Source organism: Hypomesus transpacificus, chromosome 15 (genome assembly GCF_021917145.1).
Source record: "Hypomesus transpacificus isolate Combined female chromosome 15, fHypTra1, whole genome shotgun sequence".
Lineage (NCBI taxonomy): Eukaryota > Metazoa > Chordata > Actinopteri > Osmeriformes > Osmeridae > Hypomesus > Hypomesus transpacificus.
Genome location: NC_061074.1, coordinates 5553827 through 5577320, shown reverse-complemented (window position 1 = coordinate 5577320; position 23494 = coordinate 5553827). Strand labels below are relative to the sequence as shown.

At 42.1% G+C, this 23494-nt stretch overlaps 3 protein-coding genes across 4 annotated transcripts; 1 reads left to right on the top strand and 2 right to left on the bottom strand.

Annotated features, from left to right (window-relative positions):
* Positions 1 to 269: 269 nt before the first annotated feature.
* Positions 270 to 10575, bottom strand: LOC124478055 (solute carrier family 13 member 2-like). The gene is made up of 13 exons (XM_047036164.1): positions 9099 to 10575; positions 8576 to 8704; positions 8351 to 8487; positions 7847 to 8139; positions 7653 to 7724; positions 7295 to 7466; positions 6925 to 7047; positions 6504 to 6725; positions 6023 to 6120; positions 4910 to 5025; positions 4342 to 4503; positions 4066 to 4203; positions 270 to 1561 (listed from the first exon to the last, which is right to left on the bottom strand). The coding sequence occupies exons 1-13, from the start codon at positions 9198 to 9200 to the stop codon at positions 1433 to 1435; spliced, it is 1893 nt and encodes a 630-aa protein (XP_046892120.1). The 5' UTR covers positions 9201 to 10575; the 3' UTR covers positions 270 to 1432.
* A 147-nt stretch (positions 10576 to 10722) lies between these two features.
* slc46a1 (solute carrier family 46 member 1) lies at positions 10723 to 18216 on the top strand. The gene is made up of 6 exons (XM_047036165.1): positions 10723 to 11257; positions 11493 to 11884; positions 12652 to 13130; positions 13453 to 13536; positions 15531 to 15687; positions 15869 to 18216. The coding sequence occupies exons 1-6, from the start codon at positions 10949 to 10951 to the stop codon at positions 15924 to 15926; spliced, it is 1479 nt and encodes a 492-aa protein (XP_046892121.1). The 5' UTR covers positions 10723 to 10948; the 3' UTR covers positions 15927 to 18216.
* A 187-nt stretch (positions 18217 to 18403) lies between these two features.
* On the bottom strand, positions 18404 to 22949 carry sarm1 (sterile alpha and TIR motif containing 1). 2 transcript variants are annotated; one of them, XM_047036162.1, is made up of 8 exons: positions 21773 to 22949; positions 20962 to 21580; positions 20606 to 20818; positions 20297 to 20388; positions 19776 to 20102; positions 19424 to 19613; positions 19187 to 19308; positions 18404 to 18951 (listed from the first exon to the last, which is right to left on the bottom strand). In XM_047036162.1, exons 1-8 carry the CDS (start codon positions 22228 to 22230, stop codon positions 18834 to 18836), a joined length of 2139 nt encoding a protein of 712 aa, XP_046892118.1. In that variant the 5' UTR covers positions 22231 to 22949; the 3' UTR covers positions 18404 to 18833. The 2 variants fall into 2 exon arrangements, with proteins under 2 accessions (XP_046892118.1, XP_046892119.1); XM_047036163.1 differs by having other exon boundaries at positions 21703 to 21782.
* Positions 22950 to 23494: the final 545 nt, after the last annotated feature.

Below are 23494 nucleotides of genomic sequence, written 5' to 3'. Positions count from 1 at the left end.
AAAACATTTCACTTTGGAACTGGAATAAGCCTTTACTTCAAAGTATATTACAATTGAAACAGATCAGGTTCAAACACAGTTGTCTTGAGGTAGTTTACCTGGTACAGTAAGGCCAAAATGCAAACTCACCTACTTGATGCACCTATTTGACCCAGACGATGACAAACTTATAAACTGTCCACAATTGAAAAATAAAAGCAACCCATTTATGATTCCACAAGAAATGTTCTTGTCCTTCGAGTGAGGTTCCCACATACTGTTGTGATCACTGGTAGAGTTGTGGCCTGATTAAACAGAAATATTTGATTTCATCATTGCCTGTTCGCATGACCCTTAGCATGCTAGGGTCACCTCGAGGTCACCATTTCCAATCCCTTCTGTACCACTTACAGCAACCCCCTGTTGCTTAAGGCCCCCTGCCAAGGTTCCTTTGAACTAATTCTATTGGTTTCCTTTCATTAATTTCCTTTACCTTCAATCACATTTCCCCCCCATCTACTGTTTTGATCGGATTTGCCTTCTGTTCCCTTGGCTCTGTTCAAACCAATTGGGGACCCTTGTCCAAATCCTATCGATGGCAATAGGATTTGTTCCCATTGTAAATTAAATCAAGCCATCTTTACAATAAATATTGTATGTATGGACAGAGAGGAACCACCAAAAATAAATTGATCCCACCCAGGAAGTCCATGTTCCTTTCACATTTGATGATGCTTACGGCATTTCCTGCTGTAACTGAACTCTACTGACACCTTCTATATAACTGTGTTTGCACCAAATGCTTTGCAACACTGCACATGCTAGCTAGCGTATCCCAGCTTAAAAAAGGAAGTACAGGGTTAATGTTCCTTCAGAAGCAAGATGGCTGTTCTATTTGTGGTCTGTTTTACTACATAACCAATAGTACAGTACATTGTTTTAATCACAATATGCTAGTGACTTTTGTCAGACAAAAAAACACAATCTGTAACATAATACATATTTGCTGGCATTTTATTTACATAACCTTACATCATAAAATGAGAGGAAATCATTGTAATTATAAATACACCATCATATTCTCCATATTTTCCAACATGTCTCTTTGTCTCTCCTCAGCCTAAATAGATTAGGAAATTCTAGAAAAGGATCAAATACAACCTCCTTATTTTAGCTATTATAGATTACTCCCCAATATTAAGTGAACTGAAATGAATAAAAACTAGTCTACCTGTAAACCAACATACAGTGTACTATCCTACACAAGCAGTCTAGTTCTTGAATCAATTATTGTTAATATTCCCATAGATAACACTGTCAAACTGATCATACTGATAAAAGTTTTATAGTTTTTGTGATATTTGGGGGGCCAGTCAAGTAATTCTGTTGCCAGATTAATGTGTGCGTATCGTCCCTCTCTACGGCCTCTTCTCTGCAGCCTCTTGACTCCTGTTCAAGGGGTGGTTGTGACGTTGGCCCAATCAGGAAATGTGTTCAGGTCAAACATAGCCATGCCCCAAGTGTGTAGGGCAATGTTGATGGTCAGTACCCCGAATATGTTTAAAATAAACCCAGCCTTGGCCTGTTTTAGAGAGAACAAAGAAATATTTATAATGTATCTCAAAAAGACTAACCTTTATGAGAAGATCAAATAAAATGTGAAAATGCATGTAAATGAAATCAAAATTAGGCCAAGTCATAGTAAAAAACTAGACAGTTCCTTTGAATTGTCAAACACCCTCTGATTTAAACAATACATACTAAAAGCCGATTTATACTTCTGCATCTCCGTTAACGGACAAACGCAGGCACGGAGTCGGACGGAGTTGGACGGACTGGTTGAATTTATACTACTCCAACGGCTCTGCGTGCTGAAAGCAATTCACCGCCAGAACAGTAGATAGCGCTGCACTGCAATGCTAGCTAGGTTATCGAAAAGTCGGAGCAAATTTACAAATGAGCCGTTTCATCAATAAAATAAGCACATTTTCAGCAACTACACTGCCCATTTCTCGTCACATTTTAATTCAGATGCTGATTTACATGTACTGTTTAGCTGAAATAAGAGTTGTAAAAACGTACAACAATGGCGGTAAAAGGATTCTGTTCTCTTGTTGGTCACGGCAACCCCCGCCCCCACCCCTGACGCAAGCGGTTCTTAATACTTAAAGGGGCAATTGACTGCAAAACCGATTTTACCTTGTCATTGTTGAAAAACAACAGTTCGGAGGGTTAACTGAACATACCGTGAATATCAAAGTCCATTGACACCTCTTTCCTATTCAAATCTCAAAAAGAAATTTTTTTGCTGTAAAACGCTAGCTTTTCAACAAAGCCACCGGTCCTACGTAGGACCGGTGATCGCCCTCTTATTGGCTCTGGTCTGTATCTTTGTCACGCCCCAGAATTTACATCCAGACCAGCCCGAGGTAGCGTCTATCTCCGATACTAGTTTAGCTGCGCGCTGCTCTGTGTAGGCTACTTATAAGGAATTACAAAGAACGTTTTGAATTATAACAAGGATATTGAAAATGGACCACGATCGTAAATGCTGTGTTCCAGGCTGTACAGGGAAGGCTAACACTCACAGTCTTCCCAAGGAGCCAAACATTCAACAGGCATGGCTGCTGTTGTCTATGAGAAGATCCCGGCGAAGTTCGACACTCAATCATTCATTTGCTCTGAACATTTCACCCAAGACAGTTTTGACAACCTTGGACAATTTCAAGCAGGATATGCTAGGAAGCTGAACCTGGAAAGAGGTGCTGTTCCAACCGTATGCTCATTGCAACCGCAAGCTATAAGGACAGTATGATGTTGTGCTAACAGTTATTAGCAATGCTAAAGTTTCCTGTATATAGCATACCAGGTAGAATGCTAAATACGTTTCTACACACATCAAATGACTCTAGCTAGACTAGCTGTAGTCGGCATTAGAAGGGAAGCTTCCGAAAAATAGCCAGAAAACGAACTGCAGTCTGGCTTATTGCTAACGCCTGTCTAGATAATCTATTTGAAAGAACTGGAGAAAGGCAGGTTCTAGATACAGGATACGTTAGCATTGCTAGTAACTGTTACTAGTAACACCTAGACTGTAGGCATGATGTAAACAAGTTTAGCTTGCTAGTTAACGCAAGAGCATAGGTAGAATGTGTGATAATTTAGCCTAGTTTATTGGCAATGGGGCTAACGTTGATTCATGTTCCTGACTGTGTTTCATTCAAATAAATAACCTGTGTAATGAAAATCTACAATTCACGATGTATGTTTGTCCAGATCTTTGTCATGTTATTTTACAACAAGATATCTAGAGGTAGCCTAGCTAGCTAACTGAAGCCGAGTAGAATCACGATATGGTTTGGTTGCTAAGCTGTAGTCTAACGTTCTACCCACCTAAGTCAATCCAGTTTGCTTCAACAACAGAAGTGGAAACAAGTAATGTTATCATTTCAAATGATATATAGTCAATCTGTTGAAAACAGTGTTGTGTAGACACAATAGATTTATTTGCACGTTTTTATTTAAAGTCTCCAACTTCGGTGTTTCAGCTAGTGCTGCTGTTGGCCGTGTTGCGTTTTTGCTCCCAGCTTCACTCGTTGATAACCAACCAATCAGCGCGCAGCTTATCTAAATATTAATGAGCATACCATAAAAGGAGAAAAGCTAGTGTTTTTTCCCGGGAACATTTCAGAGGATCTGTCAGAGGGCATAGAACAGCACCCGGGCCATTTTCAACCCAACCAATGTTACATACCCTATTCGGAGACCTTAAGGAACAGTGTGAAATACCCCAAAAACCCAGTCAATTGCCCCTTTAATCAGTAAAATGACGCACGGACAGACGGATAGTCAGGAAAATCAGGAGGCGCACGCAGAGCTCCGCGAAGGGCTCGGAGAGGTCACGCAGAGGGCGTTTCTTGACAGAGAGGGCGGTCCCCGTGTGCGTGTGCGTAAAAACGCAGAAGTATAAATCAGCCTTAAGTCTTTAAATTTTAAGGCAGAGCTTTAAAGTATGAACATACAACACAATTGGCGTGCTCTTGCCAATGAGCTCCACAAATAAAATGAAGAAATAAATGGTTGTACCATGTCTATGACTTTGAGGTTGCCATAGGAGAAGGCGATGGCATTAGGGGGTGTGGCCACGGGCAACATGAAGGCTAGAGAGGCACAGATGGTGCAAGGCAGCATGACGTACAGAGGGTGCAACTTCATTGCAGTGGCCTGTGGAATGGACAAAGTCACTCAAGGGTCAATGGTTGAAAAATGCGTGGATAACTTAAGTTCAACTTAAGTCCTCATAAACTTGTATGGAGTGTGTGTATGTGTGCAATGTACTGTACTGCATGTGTAGGGTCTCACCATTGAGGCCAGTACAGGGAGGAAGAGTGTTGTTGTGGCAGTATTACTGAAACATTCAGTAAAGGCTGCCACCAGCATACATAAGAGGCTGGTGATGGCAAAGGGAGGGATGGACTGGAGAGGGGCTAAACTCTGCCCAAGCCACAGAGACAAGCCTGATGTCTAGACACAGACAAAATGTCCAACACAGTAAATATAAATGGATAAAAGGTTTAAACTAAGTGAGTATAGTCTGACCTATGGCATGCCGGTTTAAGTAATCAGTAGGGCTGACTAGTAGTGGTCTGCTTTCACTGGTGGAAATGACATGTCATGTTCACTGGTTAAATTGTTAATATAAGCTATCGGTAAAACTATTTAGATTCTTAAAAAAAACAATTTTGACATGCAGAAATTACATTTAGTGTAGTCAACAACATGTAGACACAACATCATCAGTAGCGTGTACAGTAGTATGACAAACTAAAAGGAAGTCCACACATAACTGTACAAAAATAATAGCAGACAAAACATAATGAAGTCATTGTGACTGTTTGTTGGCAATAACAGCAGGTTAGATGTGCAGTACCTCACTGCCCCTGGCCAGTGCAAATCCTCCTCCCAAGAGTAGGATAATGTTCCACGGCATCTTCTCATGGACAACATCCCAGTTTAGCAGGGCAGGGGGCGGCTTGAGGGGACTCCCTTAAGATTCAAAAGAATAAATGTAAGTAAACTGATGTTTTACAATGGCAAGATTTGCATTTTATATCAAAGGAAAAGATAACGAAACTCTATGTACATTTTGTGTTATTGTTTATTGCTTTTAATGCCTTTTACAATTCTTCACTAGCATAAAGTGCCAGTGTTGATTCTCAGATTACCTTAAATAATTCCTTTCACAATGTCGTTTTTTAAAGGTGAGAGGTTAAATCTTCTTTACAGGGTTCTGTTCTCATAAATCCTTCACTGTCTTTAAAACCACTCTGTTCCTGAAGGAAACATGTATTCTGAGTAGCAATAACATGGCACCTCAAAGTTTGCTTTAACACTTTAAAAGTGCCTTTAATCATTGTGACACTCCGCTATTTACAAAACACTTTAGTGTGCCACATTTTGAGAAATAGTTTTGACCTTGACGCTTCTTAGTTGTGTAACTTAGCGTAGCTATGCTCAACTTGGGTTACAAAGGACAGAAGACTCATTCATACTGAATCGATCATCATTTGTTAAAGGGAAAGTATAGGAAGCAGTGCTGTATTGTAGAGTATTGTGTTGTACACCGAGGTTGTGGCAGTAATCTGATCTCTTCTACCTCTTCATTGACTTCTTCTCAACCAAGGTCACCAACATCAAATCATCTCAGGAGGAGGTTGAGGGCATTACCAGAGAAGTGAAGCCCTTCACATGCGCAGTTGACCCAATACCGAGCAACTTTTTACCAGTTCCTCTTCTCTGGCTCAGTTCCCTCACTCTCTCTAGACTGCAGTTATCAGTTGCCTTCTCATGAGGCCCACTCTCAACATCGAGGTTCTGGCCAACTGCAGACCAATAACCGACAAATCCTTAAACTGCTTCTGATTCTACCTCTCCAACAGGACATTCTAAATAATTGTGTCTCCTTCTACAGGGCAGAGACAAGTTTCTTTGGCAAACACTCCCGTAAATATTCCCATGTCCACAAACAATAATTGACACCTACCATAATTCATAGAGGGTTTCCCACATCTTGGCATCTGAGAGGGAATTATGAAGAACAGCGTTGACATAAATATGGCCACGGTTCCATCTGTGACATACCTTGAGAAGCAACAGAGAAGGAAATTCACATGTTTACATAATGTGCGACAAACCTGTACTACTGCAATATATGACCTTTTTATACAATGATTCTGGGATAATATGGCAGTGGATATTTAAATCTCCATTGAATGATCACCTTCATTTTAGACTAGTCCTAAATATTCTGGGAACCCTTTACATAAGGTTATGTTAATTACCATAGCCGATTGTGTTTTCAAGGCTGTAACACACGTAACAGATTACGTTAGTCAGCACAGCTTTGAGGAAGCAAGTTGAAAAAAGGCATGAGTCCAAATCTAATTATATGAATCAATAGACAGATTTTTATATACAGTATACACTTTGGAAATACTAATTGGTAAAAAGGATTGTTCACTCACGGTTTGTCTTTGTTGAAGAGGGCAGAACCCCAGCCAGGCATGAACCCAGGTTCCCTGGTGAACCAGAGGAGAACCAACAGCACAAACAGCACCAGCACAGAGACCTCAGCAAAGCTCATGCTGCCCAGCTTCTTGTACTCATCCTTCATTACCTGATAGGCCTCTGTGTCACCATCTTTGTTTGCACCGCAGCCGGAAGGCTTCTCAGAGTATCTCTCTGTTCTGTCCATATTGGTGATAATGAAATGTACGTTTATTTGTTATATTTCATTACGGTTTCCATAATGTGATCACTACCATTTGGACTTTTGTTTTAAGAATACTAATTGTAATATTGGTAACAACTCTAATCTTAAATTACCCTCTAGTAATAATTAATTATATTATTCTTAAACCCTTTCATTGGTGATATTTCACTTACTTGAAGCCGAGGTACATGAACTGCAGCCACAACCAGGAAGTTGCCAACATCAGTACCATGTTGGGGAAGGAGAAGCCAAACCAGCTAGCAAAGTTGATTATGTCTCCATTACCCGGGAAGAGTCTATGATGAACATGAAGAAGGGTGCCTCCTTCATGTTAGTTTCTAAAATTTGGCATCTTGTGACACAAACAGCATTTATAACATAATTCACATGCAGAACAATATGCAAATCATGCAAGTTACACTACTTCTGCTTTATGTTTTGCTAGATAAGAGTACAGACCTATCTTGTTGCCTTTAAAGACGTTACTTGTGGTCAAATGGTTAGGATTTGACATTGCAGGCATTGTTAGAAGTGAGAACTTACTCATCAACCTGCCCTTTGAGGATGAGGTTGGGTGTGGTTCCAGTGAGGGTGGCAGTCCCTCCAATACTGGAAGCGTAACACACACTCAGACTCAGGCCTTTGGACAGACTCAGATACTTTTGCTCTCTCTTCAGCCTTCTCTGCTCTGCCTCTGGGCTCTCCTTAGTGCTCACTGTGGAGAGAGAACCAGTCTCATGTGCATCTAGCGACACAGAATAGCGACACAGAACAGTACAAAATGTAATGAAGTCAAAAGCACATCCTCTAAATATCTCTGTTATCTGAGTGTCCTTCAATATAAATATTAGGCAGGCATAAATGATTGATGGTGTTTTTCCAAGGAACTAATTTAACTTACCAAAATTGACACAATTCTTCACAGACTTAGACTGGACAATATCCTTTGCAATGTCAGTATCATCTCTATTATCTGCTTGTAAAAACATAAAATTGATTTTTAGAATAATGCGTAATAATGCCCAATACACACACCATACACAATGATAAAGACACACAGACGCACTTTCTACACACGCCCCTCCTCTGACATACATTCAACCCCCTCCTCCCCACTAATACGTATAGTGATGTTGCTGTCTTTAGGCTGGAACTTCTTGCTTGCTAGGTCTGCCGTGGTGTTGTCCATCTCGAAGGCCTGGTTCTCAAGGCCTTCAGGGCCAGCTTTGGAAGTCACCAGGTCCATCTCCCTCTCCTCCGCCTGGGCCTCTGTGTCAGATAGCTGCTGCAGCACGGCGCTGGTAATGGGCAGCATCATGGCCGTGGAGGCTGTGTTACTGATCCACATGGAGAGGAATGCAGTGGTAACCATGAAGCCCATCATCAGACTGGGGGATGGACAGTAGAGGGGGAAGGTAAAGGCAGAAGGACAGGGGAGCAACAATGCAGAATGAAAGGGTATGAGGGAAGGGTTGGAGAGGGAAAAAAATGGGAAGATGAAGAAGAGAAGACAAATATCTTGTAAATAATCTGTTCAGTAACCATAACAAAGAAGTAATTCAATGTTCAAAAGGACTATCGATAAAGAGAGGGTCTCACAGAGCTGGTTTCACCCCAACTAAAAGCAACACTCGAAGAGCAATCCTTTTGTGTAGGTTCCAGTGCTCCACAGCGATGGCCACCAGCAGCCCACCGATAAAAAGCATGTTGGAGTCCTTTAGGTACTGGATACACACCTTCACAGCAAATTTGATCAGTTGAGTATGAGATTTGAGAAGAACACCATGAATGTTAAACGTTAAGATTTGCTTCGATAAGGCACACCTCACTTGACTCCATGATGCCCATCATGGGGAAGAGGATGACAGGCAGCAGGGCGGTGATTGCCAGGGGGATGCACTCTGTGCACCAGAACAGAGCCATCAAGATGATCACATAGCCACAGCGAGATTCCTGGAATGAAAGAAAGTGTAGTACTGCAGTATTTGCTGCAGTCCTTCTTCTATATACTTGTCAATGCTGCCTATGTGTAGTGTTTCACATTGAAACAGTACTTGATTCCTGTTACTGTAATCGCAGATGAATCCTGAAGTATTGCATAAAAAAGAAAGACAACCACAGACAATGCAGTACATCATTTAGGAGTAAATGGATATATTGGCAGTTATGCTTTTACCTAAACAGGATGGTGCTATAAATGTGATACATTCATTCTCAGATATGTGTTGATTTAAAGACAATTCTTACAATTCCGGGAGGAGAAAGTATGCCAAACTATGAAGAGATGATGTGTATTTAGATCACACAGACACACATACAAAACAGACACACAAATTACAAATCTTACCAAGCTCGGAATGATCAGGGGTAGAGGTAGAATAAGCAAGGGTGTGAAAAATATTATCAGATAATTCAGATATTTCCAGAGCCATCTGAGGAAGCCAGCCATGATCACAGTCTTCTATGGGAATCCCTGGTATATTGGAAAGAGAGGCTAAGATATCTAGGAGAAAATGTAATTGAAGTGGGGAGAATCGTTTTACGAGCTAATTGGGGACACTGCTGCACTCTTTAAGAGAGAGGCCAGTAGATACAGGAGCAGCATTAACTGTTTTATACTGAGACTTTGAATTTTTAACTGTCGGGACAGACAAGGGTTAAAAAATGATGAGTGCTTAGAATAGTACAAAGGTGAAGTTACTTTAGGGGATTGTCATTTTGATATTTTGTCTGAACATGCACTCATACACACATACTGGTTCACACACACACAGAGGTACATAGGATCTCCTGTCGTTTTCAAAATTAATCTGAGGATTAATCTGCATCCCGTCTAATTTCTTGGTCTAATAAAGACCGTGGCAATAACCAGAGCTGTCACAAAATAGGGTGTGCGCTTTGTTCATGAAATAACATACCTGTCCTGTATTACATATACCCAGGGCCGTCACATGGATAGGATTCATGGGGCCCATGGCCTGGAGGGGGCCAATTACTGTGTGGGTTTTCATTTGTCTGTAGCATTGACTGGGCCCGGTCAGATATTTTGTCCAGGTGCCCAGGTTTCCTAGGAACGGCCCTGCATTTACCCCCTCCTCCCTCCATTCAATCCATTTCATGGCAGAGAAAAAGGCCATCTCTGGATTAACCCAAACATTATTGGCCAGGAAATTGACAATTTTTCTCCCACAAATTGAAAATGTTTAAAAACATCTGACCTTTTTGGAGCCAAATGAAACATAGCCCCTGAACGTGCTCACTCAATCTGCCATTAACTTTGCAGGAATGGCATCACATGCATAGCCTTAATTTCCATGCACCATCAATAGCGTTGGTGTCTTCATACAGTCTTAACGTCCGGAAGGTGGTGGTGGGGTCATGTGCAAGTTTTTTAAACAGTACAAAGAGCCGCCAGATAAGCGAGATAACATCTTTGAGACCTCAGCCTTAAGGATCTCATTTATCATACGTTGTTGATTTATGACAGTGCCGTGGGGTAAATGCAGAGAAACCAGTTAATCTCTCACCTGCTATTTTATTTGCCCATCCCACTGTCAGGTATTTTGAGGTCAAATCAGAATGAAAACTACACTTACACCACCCCATTTGCTCAATTTGGACATATTCCTATAAAACTATACTGAATTGTGTTTACAAAAACAAAATTCCTATGGATGTCAGTTTATAAGTAGAACAAGCAATCCTTTAAAGTAAGCTACAAATGCAGGAAAAAAGTATCTATAATATAAGAACGTTTTCTGATATGAGATTTGTTGGTTGGTCCAAAAGGAAAATGTCCCCACGTTGTTTCAGAGATGACCCTATAAAATAAAAATCCATACAAATATTAAAGTGCATTCATGGATTACAGTTTAAAATGCCACGACAAAATTATCTATGCGTGAGATTAACAAGAAGAAATGTAGTTCAAGGTTTGTCCGGTTGAGGCCATTCCTTGTATTGGGATCACGTGGTGATTTATGGTTCAGAGTTGCGGGTTTATGTTCGACTGTAATTTGGTCTGTAATTTGAAGACGGTTAACAAAGTGATTTTGACCAGAAAAACCCTACTATTCTAAAGTGTATAGAAACAGGCTGCAGTTTAAGGAAGTTTAAGGTATTTAAGGTTATGTCGGAAAGACAAACGAATTTCTCAGAATTCGACTAATCTTTCAAAATAATTAGAAACTGTAAACTATGGATGATTCAGACACCACAGCAATTTTGCCAGAGGATACTCTATCATATCGGAATGGTGAAACCTTGGATAAGGACTCATTCAACCCCCACGACGAGGCTAAAGAAGAAAATAATTGTCCGCCGTTCGCTTGCCCCTTTTCAGTTTCCGTAGAGCCAGTGTTATTTCTCTCCATGTTTTCGCTGGCGCTGCAGATGCCACTTTCTACGCAGTACTTGTGGGACCGGATAAGTGAAGACCTTGGTTACAATGGCTCCAAGGCAGGGGGATGTGGCAACACGTCTGGAATCCCTGATCCACTTGAAAAGGTATATAGCCTACTGCTCTATAAATAGGTAACGTCATATATTAAATAGCTAATTAAAGAGACTTGAGCATTTGAAATTTGCAGTGTGTAGCTTTGTCAACACCAATGAAGACTTATCTGTTAGCCTTTGTTAATTTTTGTAGCCCTCCTTAAACCAGAAGGTTACATTTCCAATAATTGTTCTGCACACTAATGTCTCACATTGTTGCTTATTAGACTTTACTCTCTTCTATCAGGAAGTGGAGACCATGACTGCTCACTGGAACCTCTACATCAACCTGGGGGGGTTTGCTGTGGGGCTGTTTGTGGTGACATTACTGGGCTCCTGGAGTGACGTCAGAGGGCGCAGGCCGGTCCTCATCCTACCCAGCTTGGGAATGGCCCTCCAGGCCTCCATCTACCTGCTGGTGATGTACCTAAAGCTGCCTGTGGCCTGGTTCCTCTTGGGCAGACTGCTCAGTGGCCTCTCAGGGGACTTCAACACCCTCCTGGCTGGCTGCTTTGCTTACGTGGCTGACAACAGTGACCGAGGCTCCCGCACTTTTAGAGTGGCAGTGTTGGAGGCGTGCCTGGGCATAGCAGGCATGCTAGCCAGCATCATCGGAGGGCAGTGGCAGAAGGCACAAGGGTAAGACTGCAACAGACTTTAGTTACCGTGTAATATACTGTATTTGGAACCATTTGTAAACACGGGGACTTGTTTTGGCATTGTCTCGTGTCAGATATTGCGGCAACTCCTTGTGCTTTGATGTTCATTAAGGATGTCTTAAATGACACTCAAATGCCTTCTTATGGAGAATAAAAAGCAGCTATAATAATAATACATTTTATTTATATAGCGCTTTTCAAAATACTCAAAGTCACTGTACATGGTTAAAATAAACATAAAACAAGTACATCATTGAAAATCACAGCATTAATTACACATTAAAAGCAGATCTAAAAAGGTGCGTTTGGACTAGTGATTTAAATGTTGACAGGTTGGTGCAGTCTCTGATGGGTTTGGGGAGTGAGTTCCAAAGGGAGGGAGCGGCGATGGAAAAAGCTCTGTCACCCCAGGTTCGGTGCTTGGTCCTGAGTGGGGTGGACAGAAGGTTGGCAGCAGAGGAACGGAGGGAGCGGGAGGGGTGGTGAAGCAGGTCGGTGAGGTAGCGGGGGGCCTGGTTGTGAAGGGCTTTGTGAGTGAGAAGAAGGACTTTAAAGTGAATGCGTTGTGGGACGGGGAGCCAGTGGAGGATCTGGAGGACAAGGGTGATGTGGTCACAGGAGCGGGTGTGAGTGAGCAGACGTGCGGCGGAGTTCTGGATGTACTGGAGTTAATTGATGATTTTGGATGGTGAGCCGTAAAGGATGCTATTGCAGTAATCAAGTTATGCTCTCTTTTCTTTATTTCAGGTACATAAACCCTTTCTGGCTAGTCCTGGCCACCAACCTGGCTTCTGCTCTGTACGCCTACCTGTTTGTCCCAGAGTCTGTGACCCCTGACTCCAGTGCTAAACTCTTCACCCCACGTCACCACCGGGCAGTGTACCGCCTCTACTCCATTGGGGGATGCACAAACCAGGTTGATGGAAAGTTCCATCGCTACAAGTTGTGGCTCTACACTCTATGTTTCTTCATAGTAGTGACTGTGCACTTTGGCAGCAGGGAGCTGTTTGTGCTGTATGAGCTGAGTGCTCCTCTGTGCTGGGGCTCTGGTCTGATAGGATACGGATCTGCAGCCCAGCACCTGACCTACCTGAGCAGCCTTCTGGGGTTAAAGGTTATGCAACGCTGCCTGGAGGACTCATGGATAGCCCTGGTGGGTCTGGCATCCAATATAGCTGGCCTGGTGGTCATCTCAGTGGCAAACACTACAGTTCTCATGTTCACAGGTAATACGGTGTTGGAAAGGTGGCTGACCTTTAACTCCACATTTTGTACACACAAGGATATTCTATTACTAGCTTGGCTGGTAATGGTTCACCTTGGACTTTAGGCCTGTGAGCTCACATGCTCTTGAAGGTGGAGATGAGTGTGTGATATACAGTATGTGCTAATATTCAACTCCCTCCCCATAACAAAGATATTGGATGTGAGTAATTACTGACCAATGAGACTGGGTTGTAGCCAAAGGCTTATAGTAATCGCCACAATTGCTTTTTCTGTAATGGTGGAACACCAGAGTGCTGAGTGTTGTGTTTCTAATTTGATTAGGGTATGGAGTATGTTTTCTTGCCATGGCATCCACTCCAGTCCTCAGGTCAAAGTTGTCAAAGTTGGTGGGCCCTTCAGAACAAGGTAAGTCAGTGCCTTGATAAACCGTTTGCTTTTGGGTCTAAAAATGAAAGTTTATAGACTAATCTGATATTATCGATTGCATGTGTCTCGTTATGTCTAGATTGGTATTTCATGGATAGTTATTTTTGTGACTTAGACATACTACCATTTGAGTCAGTAGTTATATATAACTACTGTAGGGGCAGTAGTTATACAGGGCCCCTAGCAGACAGAAACACAGCATATATATATGTATATATACATATGTATACAGTGCCCTCCAAAAGTATTGGAACAGTGAGGCGAATTCCTTTATTTTTGCTGTAGACTGAAAACATTTGGGCTTGACATCAAATAATGAACGTGAGACCAGAGATCAACGTTTCAGCTTTTATTTCCAGGTATTTACATCAGGATCTGATGCACAACTAAGAAAATATCACATTTTGTTTGAATCTACCCATTTGTCATGTGATCAAAAGTATTGGAACAGATATACTTAAAACATATTTAAGTGAATAAGACTTAATATTTAGTTGCAAATCCTTTGCTTTCAATAACTGCAGCAAGTCTGTGACCCATTGACGTCACCAAACTTTTGCATTCTTCCTTTTTGATGCTTTCCCAGGCTTTCACTGCAGCCTCTTTCAGTTGTTGTTTGTTTTGTGGGGTTCCTCCCTTCAGTCTCCTCTTAAGAAGGTCAAATGCATGCTCTATAGGGTTTAAGTCTGGAGATTGACTTGGCCAGTCTAATACCTTCCATTTCTTGCCCCTGATGAACTCCTTTGTTGTTTTGGCAGTGTGTTTTGGGTCGTTATCTTGCTGCATGATGAAGGCTCTGCCAATCAGTTTGGTTGCATCTTTCCTTAAATTGGCAGACAAAATGTTTCTGTAGACTTCCGAGTTCATTTTGCTGCTGCCATCATGTGTTACATCCTCAATGAAGATTAATGAGCCCGTCCCAGAAGAAGCCATGCAAGCCCAAGCCATGACATTACCTCCACCGTGTTTCACAGATGAGCTTGTGTGTTTGGGATCATGAGCAGTTCCTTTCTTTCTCCAAACTTTAGCCTTTCCATCACTTTGGTAAAAGTTAATCTTTGTCTCATCAGTCCGTAAAACTTTGTCCCGGAATTTTGAGGTTCATCTCTGTACTTTTTGGCAAATTCCAGCCTGGCCTTCCTATTCTTCTTGCTAATGAGTGGTTTGCATCTTCTGGTGTAGCCCTTGTACTTTTGTTCATGAAGTCTTCTGCGAACAGTAGATAGTGATACCTTCACTCCTGCCATCTGGAGGTTGTTGCTGATCTCACTAACAGTTGTTTTAGGGTCTTTCTTTACAGCTCTCACAATGTTTCTGTCATCAACTGCTGATGTTTTCCTTGGTCTACCTGTTCGACGTCTGTTACTTAGTACACCAGTAGTTTTCTTCTTCTTCAGGACATTCCAAATGGTTGTACTGGCTATGGCCAATGTTTCTGCAATGGCTCTGATTGATTTTCCATCTTCTCTAAGACTCACAATTGCTTGTTTTTCACCCAAAGACAGCGCTCTGGTTTTCATGTTGTTTTCACCTCTGAATACAGTCTGCATAGACAAAACCTATCTTACCCAATCTGAACCTGAGTGTAGACATTCAGTGGTATTTATTGATTGAATAATGTATGTAATAGGACACACCTGGGCAACAAAACACACCTGTCAGTCACATGTTCCAATACTTTTGCTCACGTGACAAATGGGTGGGTTCGAACAAAAAGGTGATATTTTCTAATTTGTGCATCAGATCCTGATGTAAATACCTGGAAATAAAAGCTGAAACGTTGATCTCTGGTTTCACATTCATCGTTTGATGTCAAGCCCAAATGTTTTCAGTCTACAGCAAAAATAAAGGAATTGGCCTTACTGTTCCAATACTTTTGGAGGGCACTGTATGTATATATATATATATAAAAATATATACAAGATCAATGGAAGGCTAAAAACATCTTTCTATGCTGTGTTTCTGTCTGCTAGGGGCCCTGTTTGCCTCTGTGGCCTGTGTGGAGGGGCTGTGTTCTCTTGTGGCCAGTGGTGTCTTCAACTCTCTCTATCCAGCCACCCTGCACCTCATGAAGGGCTTCCCCTTCCTCCTCGCTGCCATCCTCCTCCTCATCCCAGCAGGGATCATGGGGTGAGTGTCAGCAGTGGTTATAAGAGAACAAGAAAGATAATCTCTGATTCTTTTTGTCATGTCAATTGATGTTTTATTATATTTTGTTATATTTTACTACATTGTCATTATACATTTAAAAAATGTTTAGTTTTCATGTAGTTTGTGAACAAATTAAATGCAATATATGTTGTTTATCCAGGATACTGGAGTTCCAGAGTCAAAGAAGAGACACAAGAGATGATTCAACAACATCCTGACTGTGAAAAATCAAGGAATCAAAGACACATCAAAGAGAAAGAAAAGCTATCTTTTTATGGCTTCCAACTGTCGTTTCACTAAAGTAGCTCTCGGAAAGTCAGCAGACCGTTATTAGATTCCACAAAGGGGGTATTCTGTAGCAGCGACAACCAAAGAACCCAAACCCCTTGACTGACATTACATACATTGACTGAAACAGTACTGTATATCTTGTAATGTGAGACAGAGATTGTGTGCCTTTTTTTATAAATTTATTTTATCTCAAATCCCAAGGTAACGTGCACTGACAGGCAAATACAGAGGCAATACTTTCTAATCAATCATAATGCAATTTTCACTCACATCCTGTTTTACTTGTTTAAAATCAGAAAGTGCTGACTGAGCTCTAACATTGAACTGATATAGAAACCGAGGGATAAAGAAAAAAGTAATTTGTTAGGGATGACTGATTTAAATGTCAAGTAATGAAACTGATATTTCTAAATTGTGGTAGCATTTACAGCACAGGGAATCACTTACAGGTGATGACCACACTTCCCATTGATAAAAAAAATCGGTCTCAGGCTTTTATCTTGTAAGAAATACTCAATATCCAAAAACAAGCGTTAAAAAAACTCCAACAAATGTGAAATTTAATAATGCAGTCATGATATTGCAAGGTTAGTGAATAGATCAACCTCTGTCAAACATGTCCAGACTCAACCATTAATATTACTGGGCACATGGCCTTTCATTGGCTTTCTGCTGCTGTCTGGGATTACTAAATTACAATGCTGCCCATACCATCGACAATACTGATGGTCCCTCTGAAACTCCCTGATGTACCCTTATCGAACTACATGACAACCAAGGAGCACAAGGCCACAGCAAACACACACTCTTTCACACACACCAGGTCAGGCCACAGTATCAGAAGGAACGTGATCTTCCATAACTGGTTTAAAGGGCTCAAGGGGAGAGGATAGATTAACAATGGCAGCAACACTGTCACACAGTATTTTTTTACATACATCATTTTTCTGGATTGGTGTGAGAAAGTCAAGCGAGAAACTTTTCAGGGTCCAACCTCCTGGCCTGGATTTTCCTGTGCAGTATACATTTTGTAATTTTTTCATCAAGTGCAATTAATTTATAGTTACCTGATAAAGTATTGAAATTGTTTATATATTTTTAACAATTGACTTTAAAGTGTTTTTGCTTAACTGTGAACAATTATGAAAATAATAATGCATATGAGATCGAGAATGTGATTTACTATCCTTAATGTAATTTATTGCACTACAAATAGAACACTCAGGGTTAATTTTGTCTTCAAATGATTGCAAACAATACAATCATTATTTGGTTAAAAAAAAAGTATGTATTTTATTATATTTGCACACCTGTATTGAGCAACATCCACACATAAGGCATTACAAATGGTGAGCAGTTTTCTGCAGCTTTTGACCGGATTAACGTCAGCCTGTCACCACACATCATTTGATTGAACAATAACTGATAGCCTACTGACTTATACATTTACCATAAATCTTTGCATACTTTAATCACATTTACTACTAATCAGATAATGCTTCTTATCATAGAAGGAGTAGGATGTTTTGTTTTTACAGATATTTCACAGACATTATTTAGACAGGTGTTTGGTTGCTGCATTGATAAGATAAATCATTGTAGTGGGATAGTGCTGGCTGTTACTTCTGTACTTGGCGGCTCCAATACAAATATTGACCAACTCAGGCAGGTTAACAACTATCAAGGACTCGTAATTATACCCTGAACAAGGGAACCACAGGTACAGTAAATATTATGTGGTTAACTTAAACAATGTTTTACAACATATTGCGGCTTTCTTTTACGAGACTGATTGACTAATCCTGAAAAGCAACACCTCAAGGTATCTTTAGGTGTTCTGAAGCCAGATGTTCTTGGAACAGTGAGAGTCTAGGAGAAAGAAGCAATTAAACTGTTGATGTTGCCCTAGGCTTGCTGGATGGTCTGTATCAAGTTTGTTTATAAGGAATCTATGATGTTCCGTGTAGATTCCGTATACTTAGCTGGATTAAACTAACTGCAACCACCCTTGAGGCCCCATGTCCAGTCACTGCATAAGATGACTCCACTTGCTTTCCATCATATCCCAGAAATGAGCCAAGAAGCATGCTGGCTTTCATTTCAGCACTATGACAGGAAACAAATGAAATGAAACCGTGTGCACACACAGCATTTTTTGTAATTGGAACACAAGAGACTTGTACCTTTAAGGCAAATAAAAACTGATAAAGAAATGCGATATAAATTTGTTGTTAACACTTCTAGCTGCAATGTTACATAAAATGACATAGCAGTCAGGAATGGAGAGTCAAAATGGATAATGCTGGCTGTCACCCAGAGTTAGCTAACATAATGTTAGACTGTTTATTTCCTGAGAAAAACAGTTGACCTGATCACACATATTTCATTACCATAGTTCAGACTTTTTAATACACTTATTGTTGACAAAATCATAGTAAATTGTACAATTTTCATAATGTTTTGTGTGAATAGAAGGACCCCAGGAAGACTCCCTATATGGTCCCTATATCCTGATTACCCAGCTTGCAGTTAAACCACAGGGCTAAGCATGGTGTCTAAAAGCTCTGGGCCTAGAGGATAGATATAACAACATCTGAATACCCATTAATTTCTTTAATTGGACTATAGTAACATTTATATTGGGTCTGTGGCTGAGGGTGAATAGCTCTTTGTCATTAGCATATACTGCAACATAATTAGCATATAACAGCCTTGTTGTGACATGCACAGGGGTGGGGCTAGGTGTAGAGGTAACCAAGACAATTCTCTTTTTGGAATCATTGACAGACAATTGTTTTATGCCATCTCTTAGACAGAGTTTTGTAACTCTGTGTCTACTTTTGCTTGGACCCCTTTGAGCTCTCGGGGCAGTCGATCTGGTTTTGATTGGTGTTGCCTTTAAGAAAGCGCAGGATCTTCTCAATGGTGGCTTCCTGGTACTCGTGAGACCACCTGGGTGGACAGGTGAGACAGGAGAGAAGTGATTGACAGTTGGACCTGATATTGAACCTATTGGTGCTGAGGGAAAGTGGTATTTTGCATAACTATTACAAACATAATATTTTCTTACTTTTAAAATGACCTTTCTCTAGTAATAAACATTCCTTCCAGTAACACTTTATTTCATGATTTGTTGAGCACAAAAGGAAAGATCAACTCAGCCTTTTGTAATCTCTCTGTGACTTACTTGATGCCATTAAAGTTGAGAATGGTTCTCATGTCCTCAGGCAGACAGTTGGGGTCAGGCCACACAAAGTTATCTGTAACAGGAACTATGTTCTTTTTTCCTCCCAGGGCAGTGACAATCTCCTGCGGGTTTGATCAAATAGCAATAAGTCAACTAAGTGAACATGGAATGTCTACACAGACACAAACACATTAACTGCCTACATATAGACATGAAATGTCAAGACATGCATTTGACCTTGTGCACCCAGTCCTTCATGCCTGTGTCACCGATGCATTTGTCAAGGGCGTTGGCAGATAGCACCAAGATGAAGTTACGTGCCCGCTGCACACTCTGAATAAGCTTGTCCTCAAATTTGCCTGCCTCCAGTTTCTCAACGTCAATAAAGACGCTGAATCCTCTCACCTGAAGGTGCACCTTCAACAGGCTGAGGGAGAGAGAGAAAGAGAGATCAGATAAAGTAGCAGGGCGTTCCAGAAACTTCAAGATAACCCTTCTCTTTCCTCTCATCCCTACATCCTACGCCTCTCCCCAGAAACCTTCCACGTGTCCCTGCTCCCCGTCCTCCCCCTCAGTCCTCAGTCCTAACCTGGCCAGTTGAGACCCAGTAGTCCTTCTGTAACTGATAAACACGTCTGGTCCGGGTGGTTGGGCGTCAGTCAGGCAGGGTTTGAAAGGCTGATGCATGGTTGCCAAGATCCGGGCACGGTGGACACCGTTCTCTATGTGACAGTCAGAAGAGAGCTGCTGGTCGGTGAGGTGGAGGAGGCTGTTGCGGTCAACGCCCGACTGCACCAGGCCGTAGGTGTACTGGCGGAAGCGTGGGTCCACTTCCGCAAGCCAGTCGGCCATGTTGTTGGGGTCACATGTGGAGTAGTTGGCGTAGGTCTTCAGCACGCGCAAGTCTCTGAGGAACCTGATGGACATGGCAGAGTGGTAGGGGAGAGGGTAAATTGGAAACACAACTGAAGTACACAATGAAGTCAATCTTCCACATGTCCATACTGACATATAGGATCACAGACGGGTAACTGAATTCTGAGATAGAATCTCCCCCATCAGTCCTTTACTGCAGCCCAGGCTAGACTCGAGATTAAATCAGAGATTGACCTCTTGCGTGTGAGTCCTGTGGTCATGCCCAAGTCAGCACTCAGATCCTGGTCTGTGATATTCAACAATAGGTCTCCATCCACTTGTAGCTCCTACATATGCAGAGACATAGTGGAGTGGTGTTAGATGATCACATTTATCACATTTAAAGCAAGCATTTTTGATACTTCCACTAGAAGGGAAATCAAGCATTGGCTTTATTTTCTGGGGCCTGTTAGGAAGACTGGATCTCACGGTTCAAATGTTTCCTCTGTCCTTTAGGTTCTTACATACAGGTAGCATTCACATGAACACCCGCTCAACACAAACCTGGAAGCGGTCACTATAGGCACTAAAGCCAACTTGCTGGAGCCAGGTTTGCACCTCCCCACTCTTCCAGTTAGGAACGGATGACAGGATACGCCTCGGCACATCCTCATCCATCGCAGACAGGGCCCGCTTGGCCAGGGCACAGGCTGTCCCGTTACTAGAATACATGACAATCCTCTTCAGGCTCTGGACCGCACCAATCTCCTGGAATATCTGGGGGAGGGGGGAGACACAGTAAAAATGGTTCAATTTCATTGTATTCTCATGTAATTTCCCCACAGAGCCAGTCACAAACAACCTGTCATGTAACGGGTAAATAAGTCTTTTACAACTGGTTCATTTGTGACATGGTCTACCTTGGTGTTGCGCTGGCGTGACTTGATGCTGGTCTCGACACACAGATAGAAGGCAGCTATGCACTTCCCCTCCAGCCTGGTCCCATCCAGCAGGGGCAGGAGCTGCTGCAGGTCTGCCGCGGTGCGTCCCTGCATGCTGTGCTCGCTGTCCAGCAAGCTGCGGGCAAACTCATCCGGGTCCAACGATGCGATAAACGGCTCCACCAACTCCAAAGTCCCAGACTTAACAACCTCTTTCTCAATTTCCCGGTTAGCTGCTAGCACGGCGACGGCCAAGCACGAATGGAAACGAATAAGCTCATCCTCTTTGGAAAAGGCTAAAGGGAAAAGCCACTCCGCAGCCTGTTTCTCTATCATCAACCGCTGGCAGCGGTGGCCGCCGTACATGGCACAGTTGGCGAGGGCCACGGCGCAGTGGCGAAGCACAGTGGGGTCAGTGCCTCGGCACCAGAACAGAAGTGCGTCCAGACCACCGTTGGCGATGAGCTGAACTGACGTCTCCTCCGTGTGTTTGAACATGTGCTCAAGGATCCCGGACACACTGCGAGCGAGCTGAGCATCCTTCTGTTCTCGTGTCAGGTTGAGAATGACCCCAAGGCCCATTCTTGCCACATAATCTCTAGAAACAAAAGGAAACACATACAGTGGCACCATTAAACCTTTTTTAACATGAGCAACTCAGGATTTTGTAAACATATTAAAACATGCAGCAGATGAGGTTTTAGTAAGCATACTATACACCTTATTTCAGGAGGAGGTACTAACACAGGCATTTTTGTGTACAGGTCAGATAGCAAATGTATTTAGACACCTGTTCTCAGACACCAGGATCTGCTCCAGTAGCTTGGCAGACTCGTAGGTGATTTCCACAGCAGGTGTCAGGAGAAGCTGCAAGAGCAACTCCAGTCCTCCATCTAGCCTTATTCGGTTGCACATGTCCTCAGCCACCTGACGGCCCACTGTAGGTAAAACCCAGGCCTCCTCCACTAATTGGTATATCTCTGCTATCGCCCTGCGGGTCTCGTCCAAATCCGAGGTATCTTTGGCAGATTTTAATGTTTTAATAGCGGAGCGCAGCGATGGGAGAGAAGAATCCAATACCGCCTGGACGTCTGCATGGATACCTGGCGAGACCGCTTTTGGGTCCGAGGTGCCAGACCTCCGGGTCTGCAGACGGCTGACATACTCCGGAACTGAGAGTCTTTCGGAGCTGAACATGAATAAATGTCGATAGAGCCTCCAAAGGAAAACGGTTAGGGATATGAGCATCTACTGAATATGTCTGTCAGGGTATGAGGGCTATTCGCAGAACCCAATCAATACTCTGTAACTGATGCAAATAATCAGTTTCTAAGAGAAAGGTACTGTTAGGCAGTGAACTAAGTGTTTAAGGCCTACACTCAAACCAAATCCACCGAGACAGAGTTGTCCTCTAAACCGTAGCATTCATTACAATGACAGCTTGCACCAAATTGCATCATCACGGATGTGGTCCTTGAAAACAAAGGAGAAAGACTTACACATCTTGCAATATTGGCACACTTTAGCACTTGACTCTAAATGCCCTCTCCTCTTCAGTCTCAGAACCTATTCGGATCAAACCGTCAAAAAACTCAAGACGAACAGCTACACAAAACCTACATCCGAAATAAGATGCCTTTAGCCAGTGATGTGTTTAAAATAAACAGACGTCTCGTCTTTGAAAGACTATTTGCACCGGATGACGTTTTCCGGAGGAGTTGGTTATTATTATACACAGCTCGATTGTTGTGTCCCTCGTCCGCATAAATTGAGGCTACCAAAACAACGAAGCACTGTTCATCATAACATGCCTCCTTCACATTCCCTTTTCCGCTGAATAGTCTCACGTTCTTGATGGACACTAATATTCATAACAGTTTTCTTAAAATAACCCCAGCATTTTCTCTTTCCCTCAACAGCATCTTCGAGCATCTTCCGCCCATCGCCTTTACGTATAGTAGACTTTGTCTCCCTCAGCATCAAGAGCCCTCACCCTGCCCTCTCGTGGTTGCATATGGACCACCAGCAACAATAAACGACAATAGTCGAAATTCGCTGTACAATGCACGATAACGAATACACACAAAAACGCTTTTGAATTGTTCAAGATGTGCTTCTTTTAAATAGTTGCATGCAATGGTTTGCTTTGTTCTACAGTATACAGCGTAACTTGGTTCGGCCCCGAACCAATAAACAAACTATAGTTTATAAACATTGGTTTGCCCCCCCCCCCTTTTTTTTTTTAACCCATTAGTAAAAAAATATTTTGCCAATCAAAGGGCCCCCTACACTATCTTTGTTTAGGGACCCCAAAACCCAATGACCCGCCCTGCTTATCAGCACCAAAACCAGGCATTGATTATTGAAGCACAAATGGAGAAAATAAGTTCAAACTCTAAGATTGAGTCATGTGTTGGAAAAGAGTAACTTTACGGGTGATTTTAATTGTTATTTTGTGTTTGTGTTTAGTTTACAACTACAGTCCAGCTTTAACTGAAAGTCTAGACCTCTG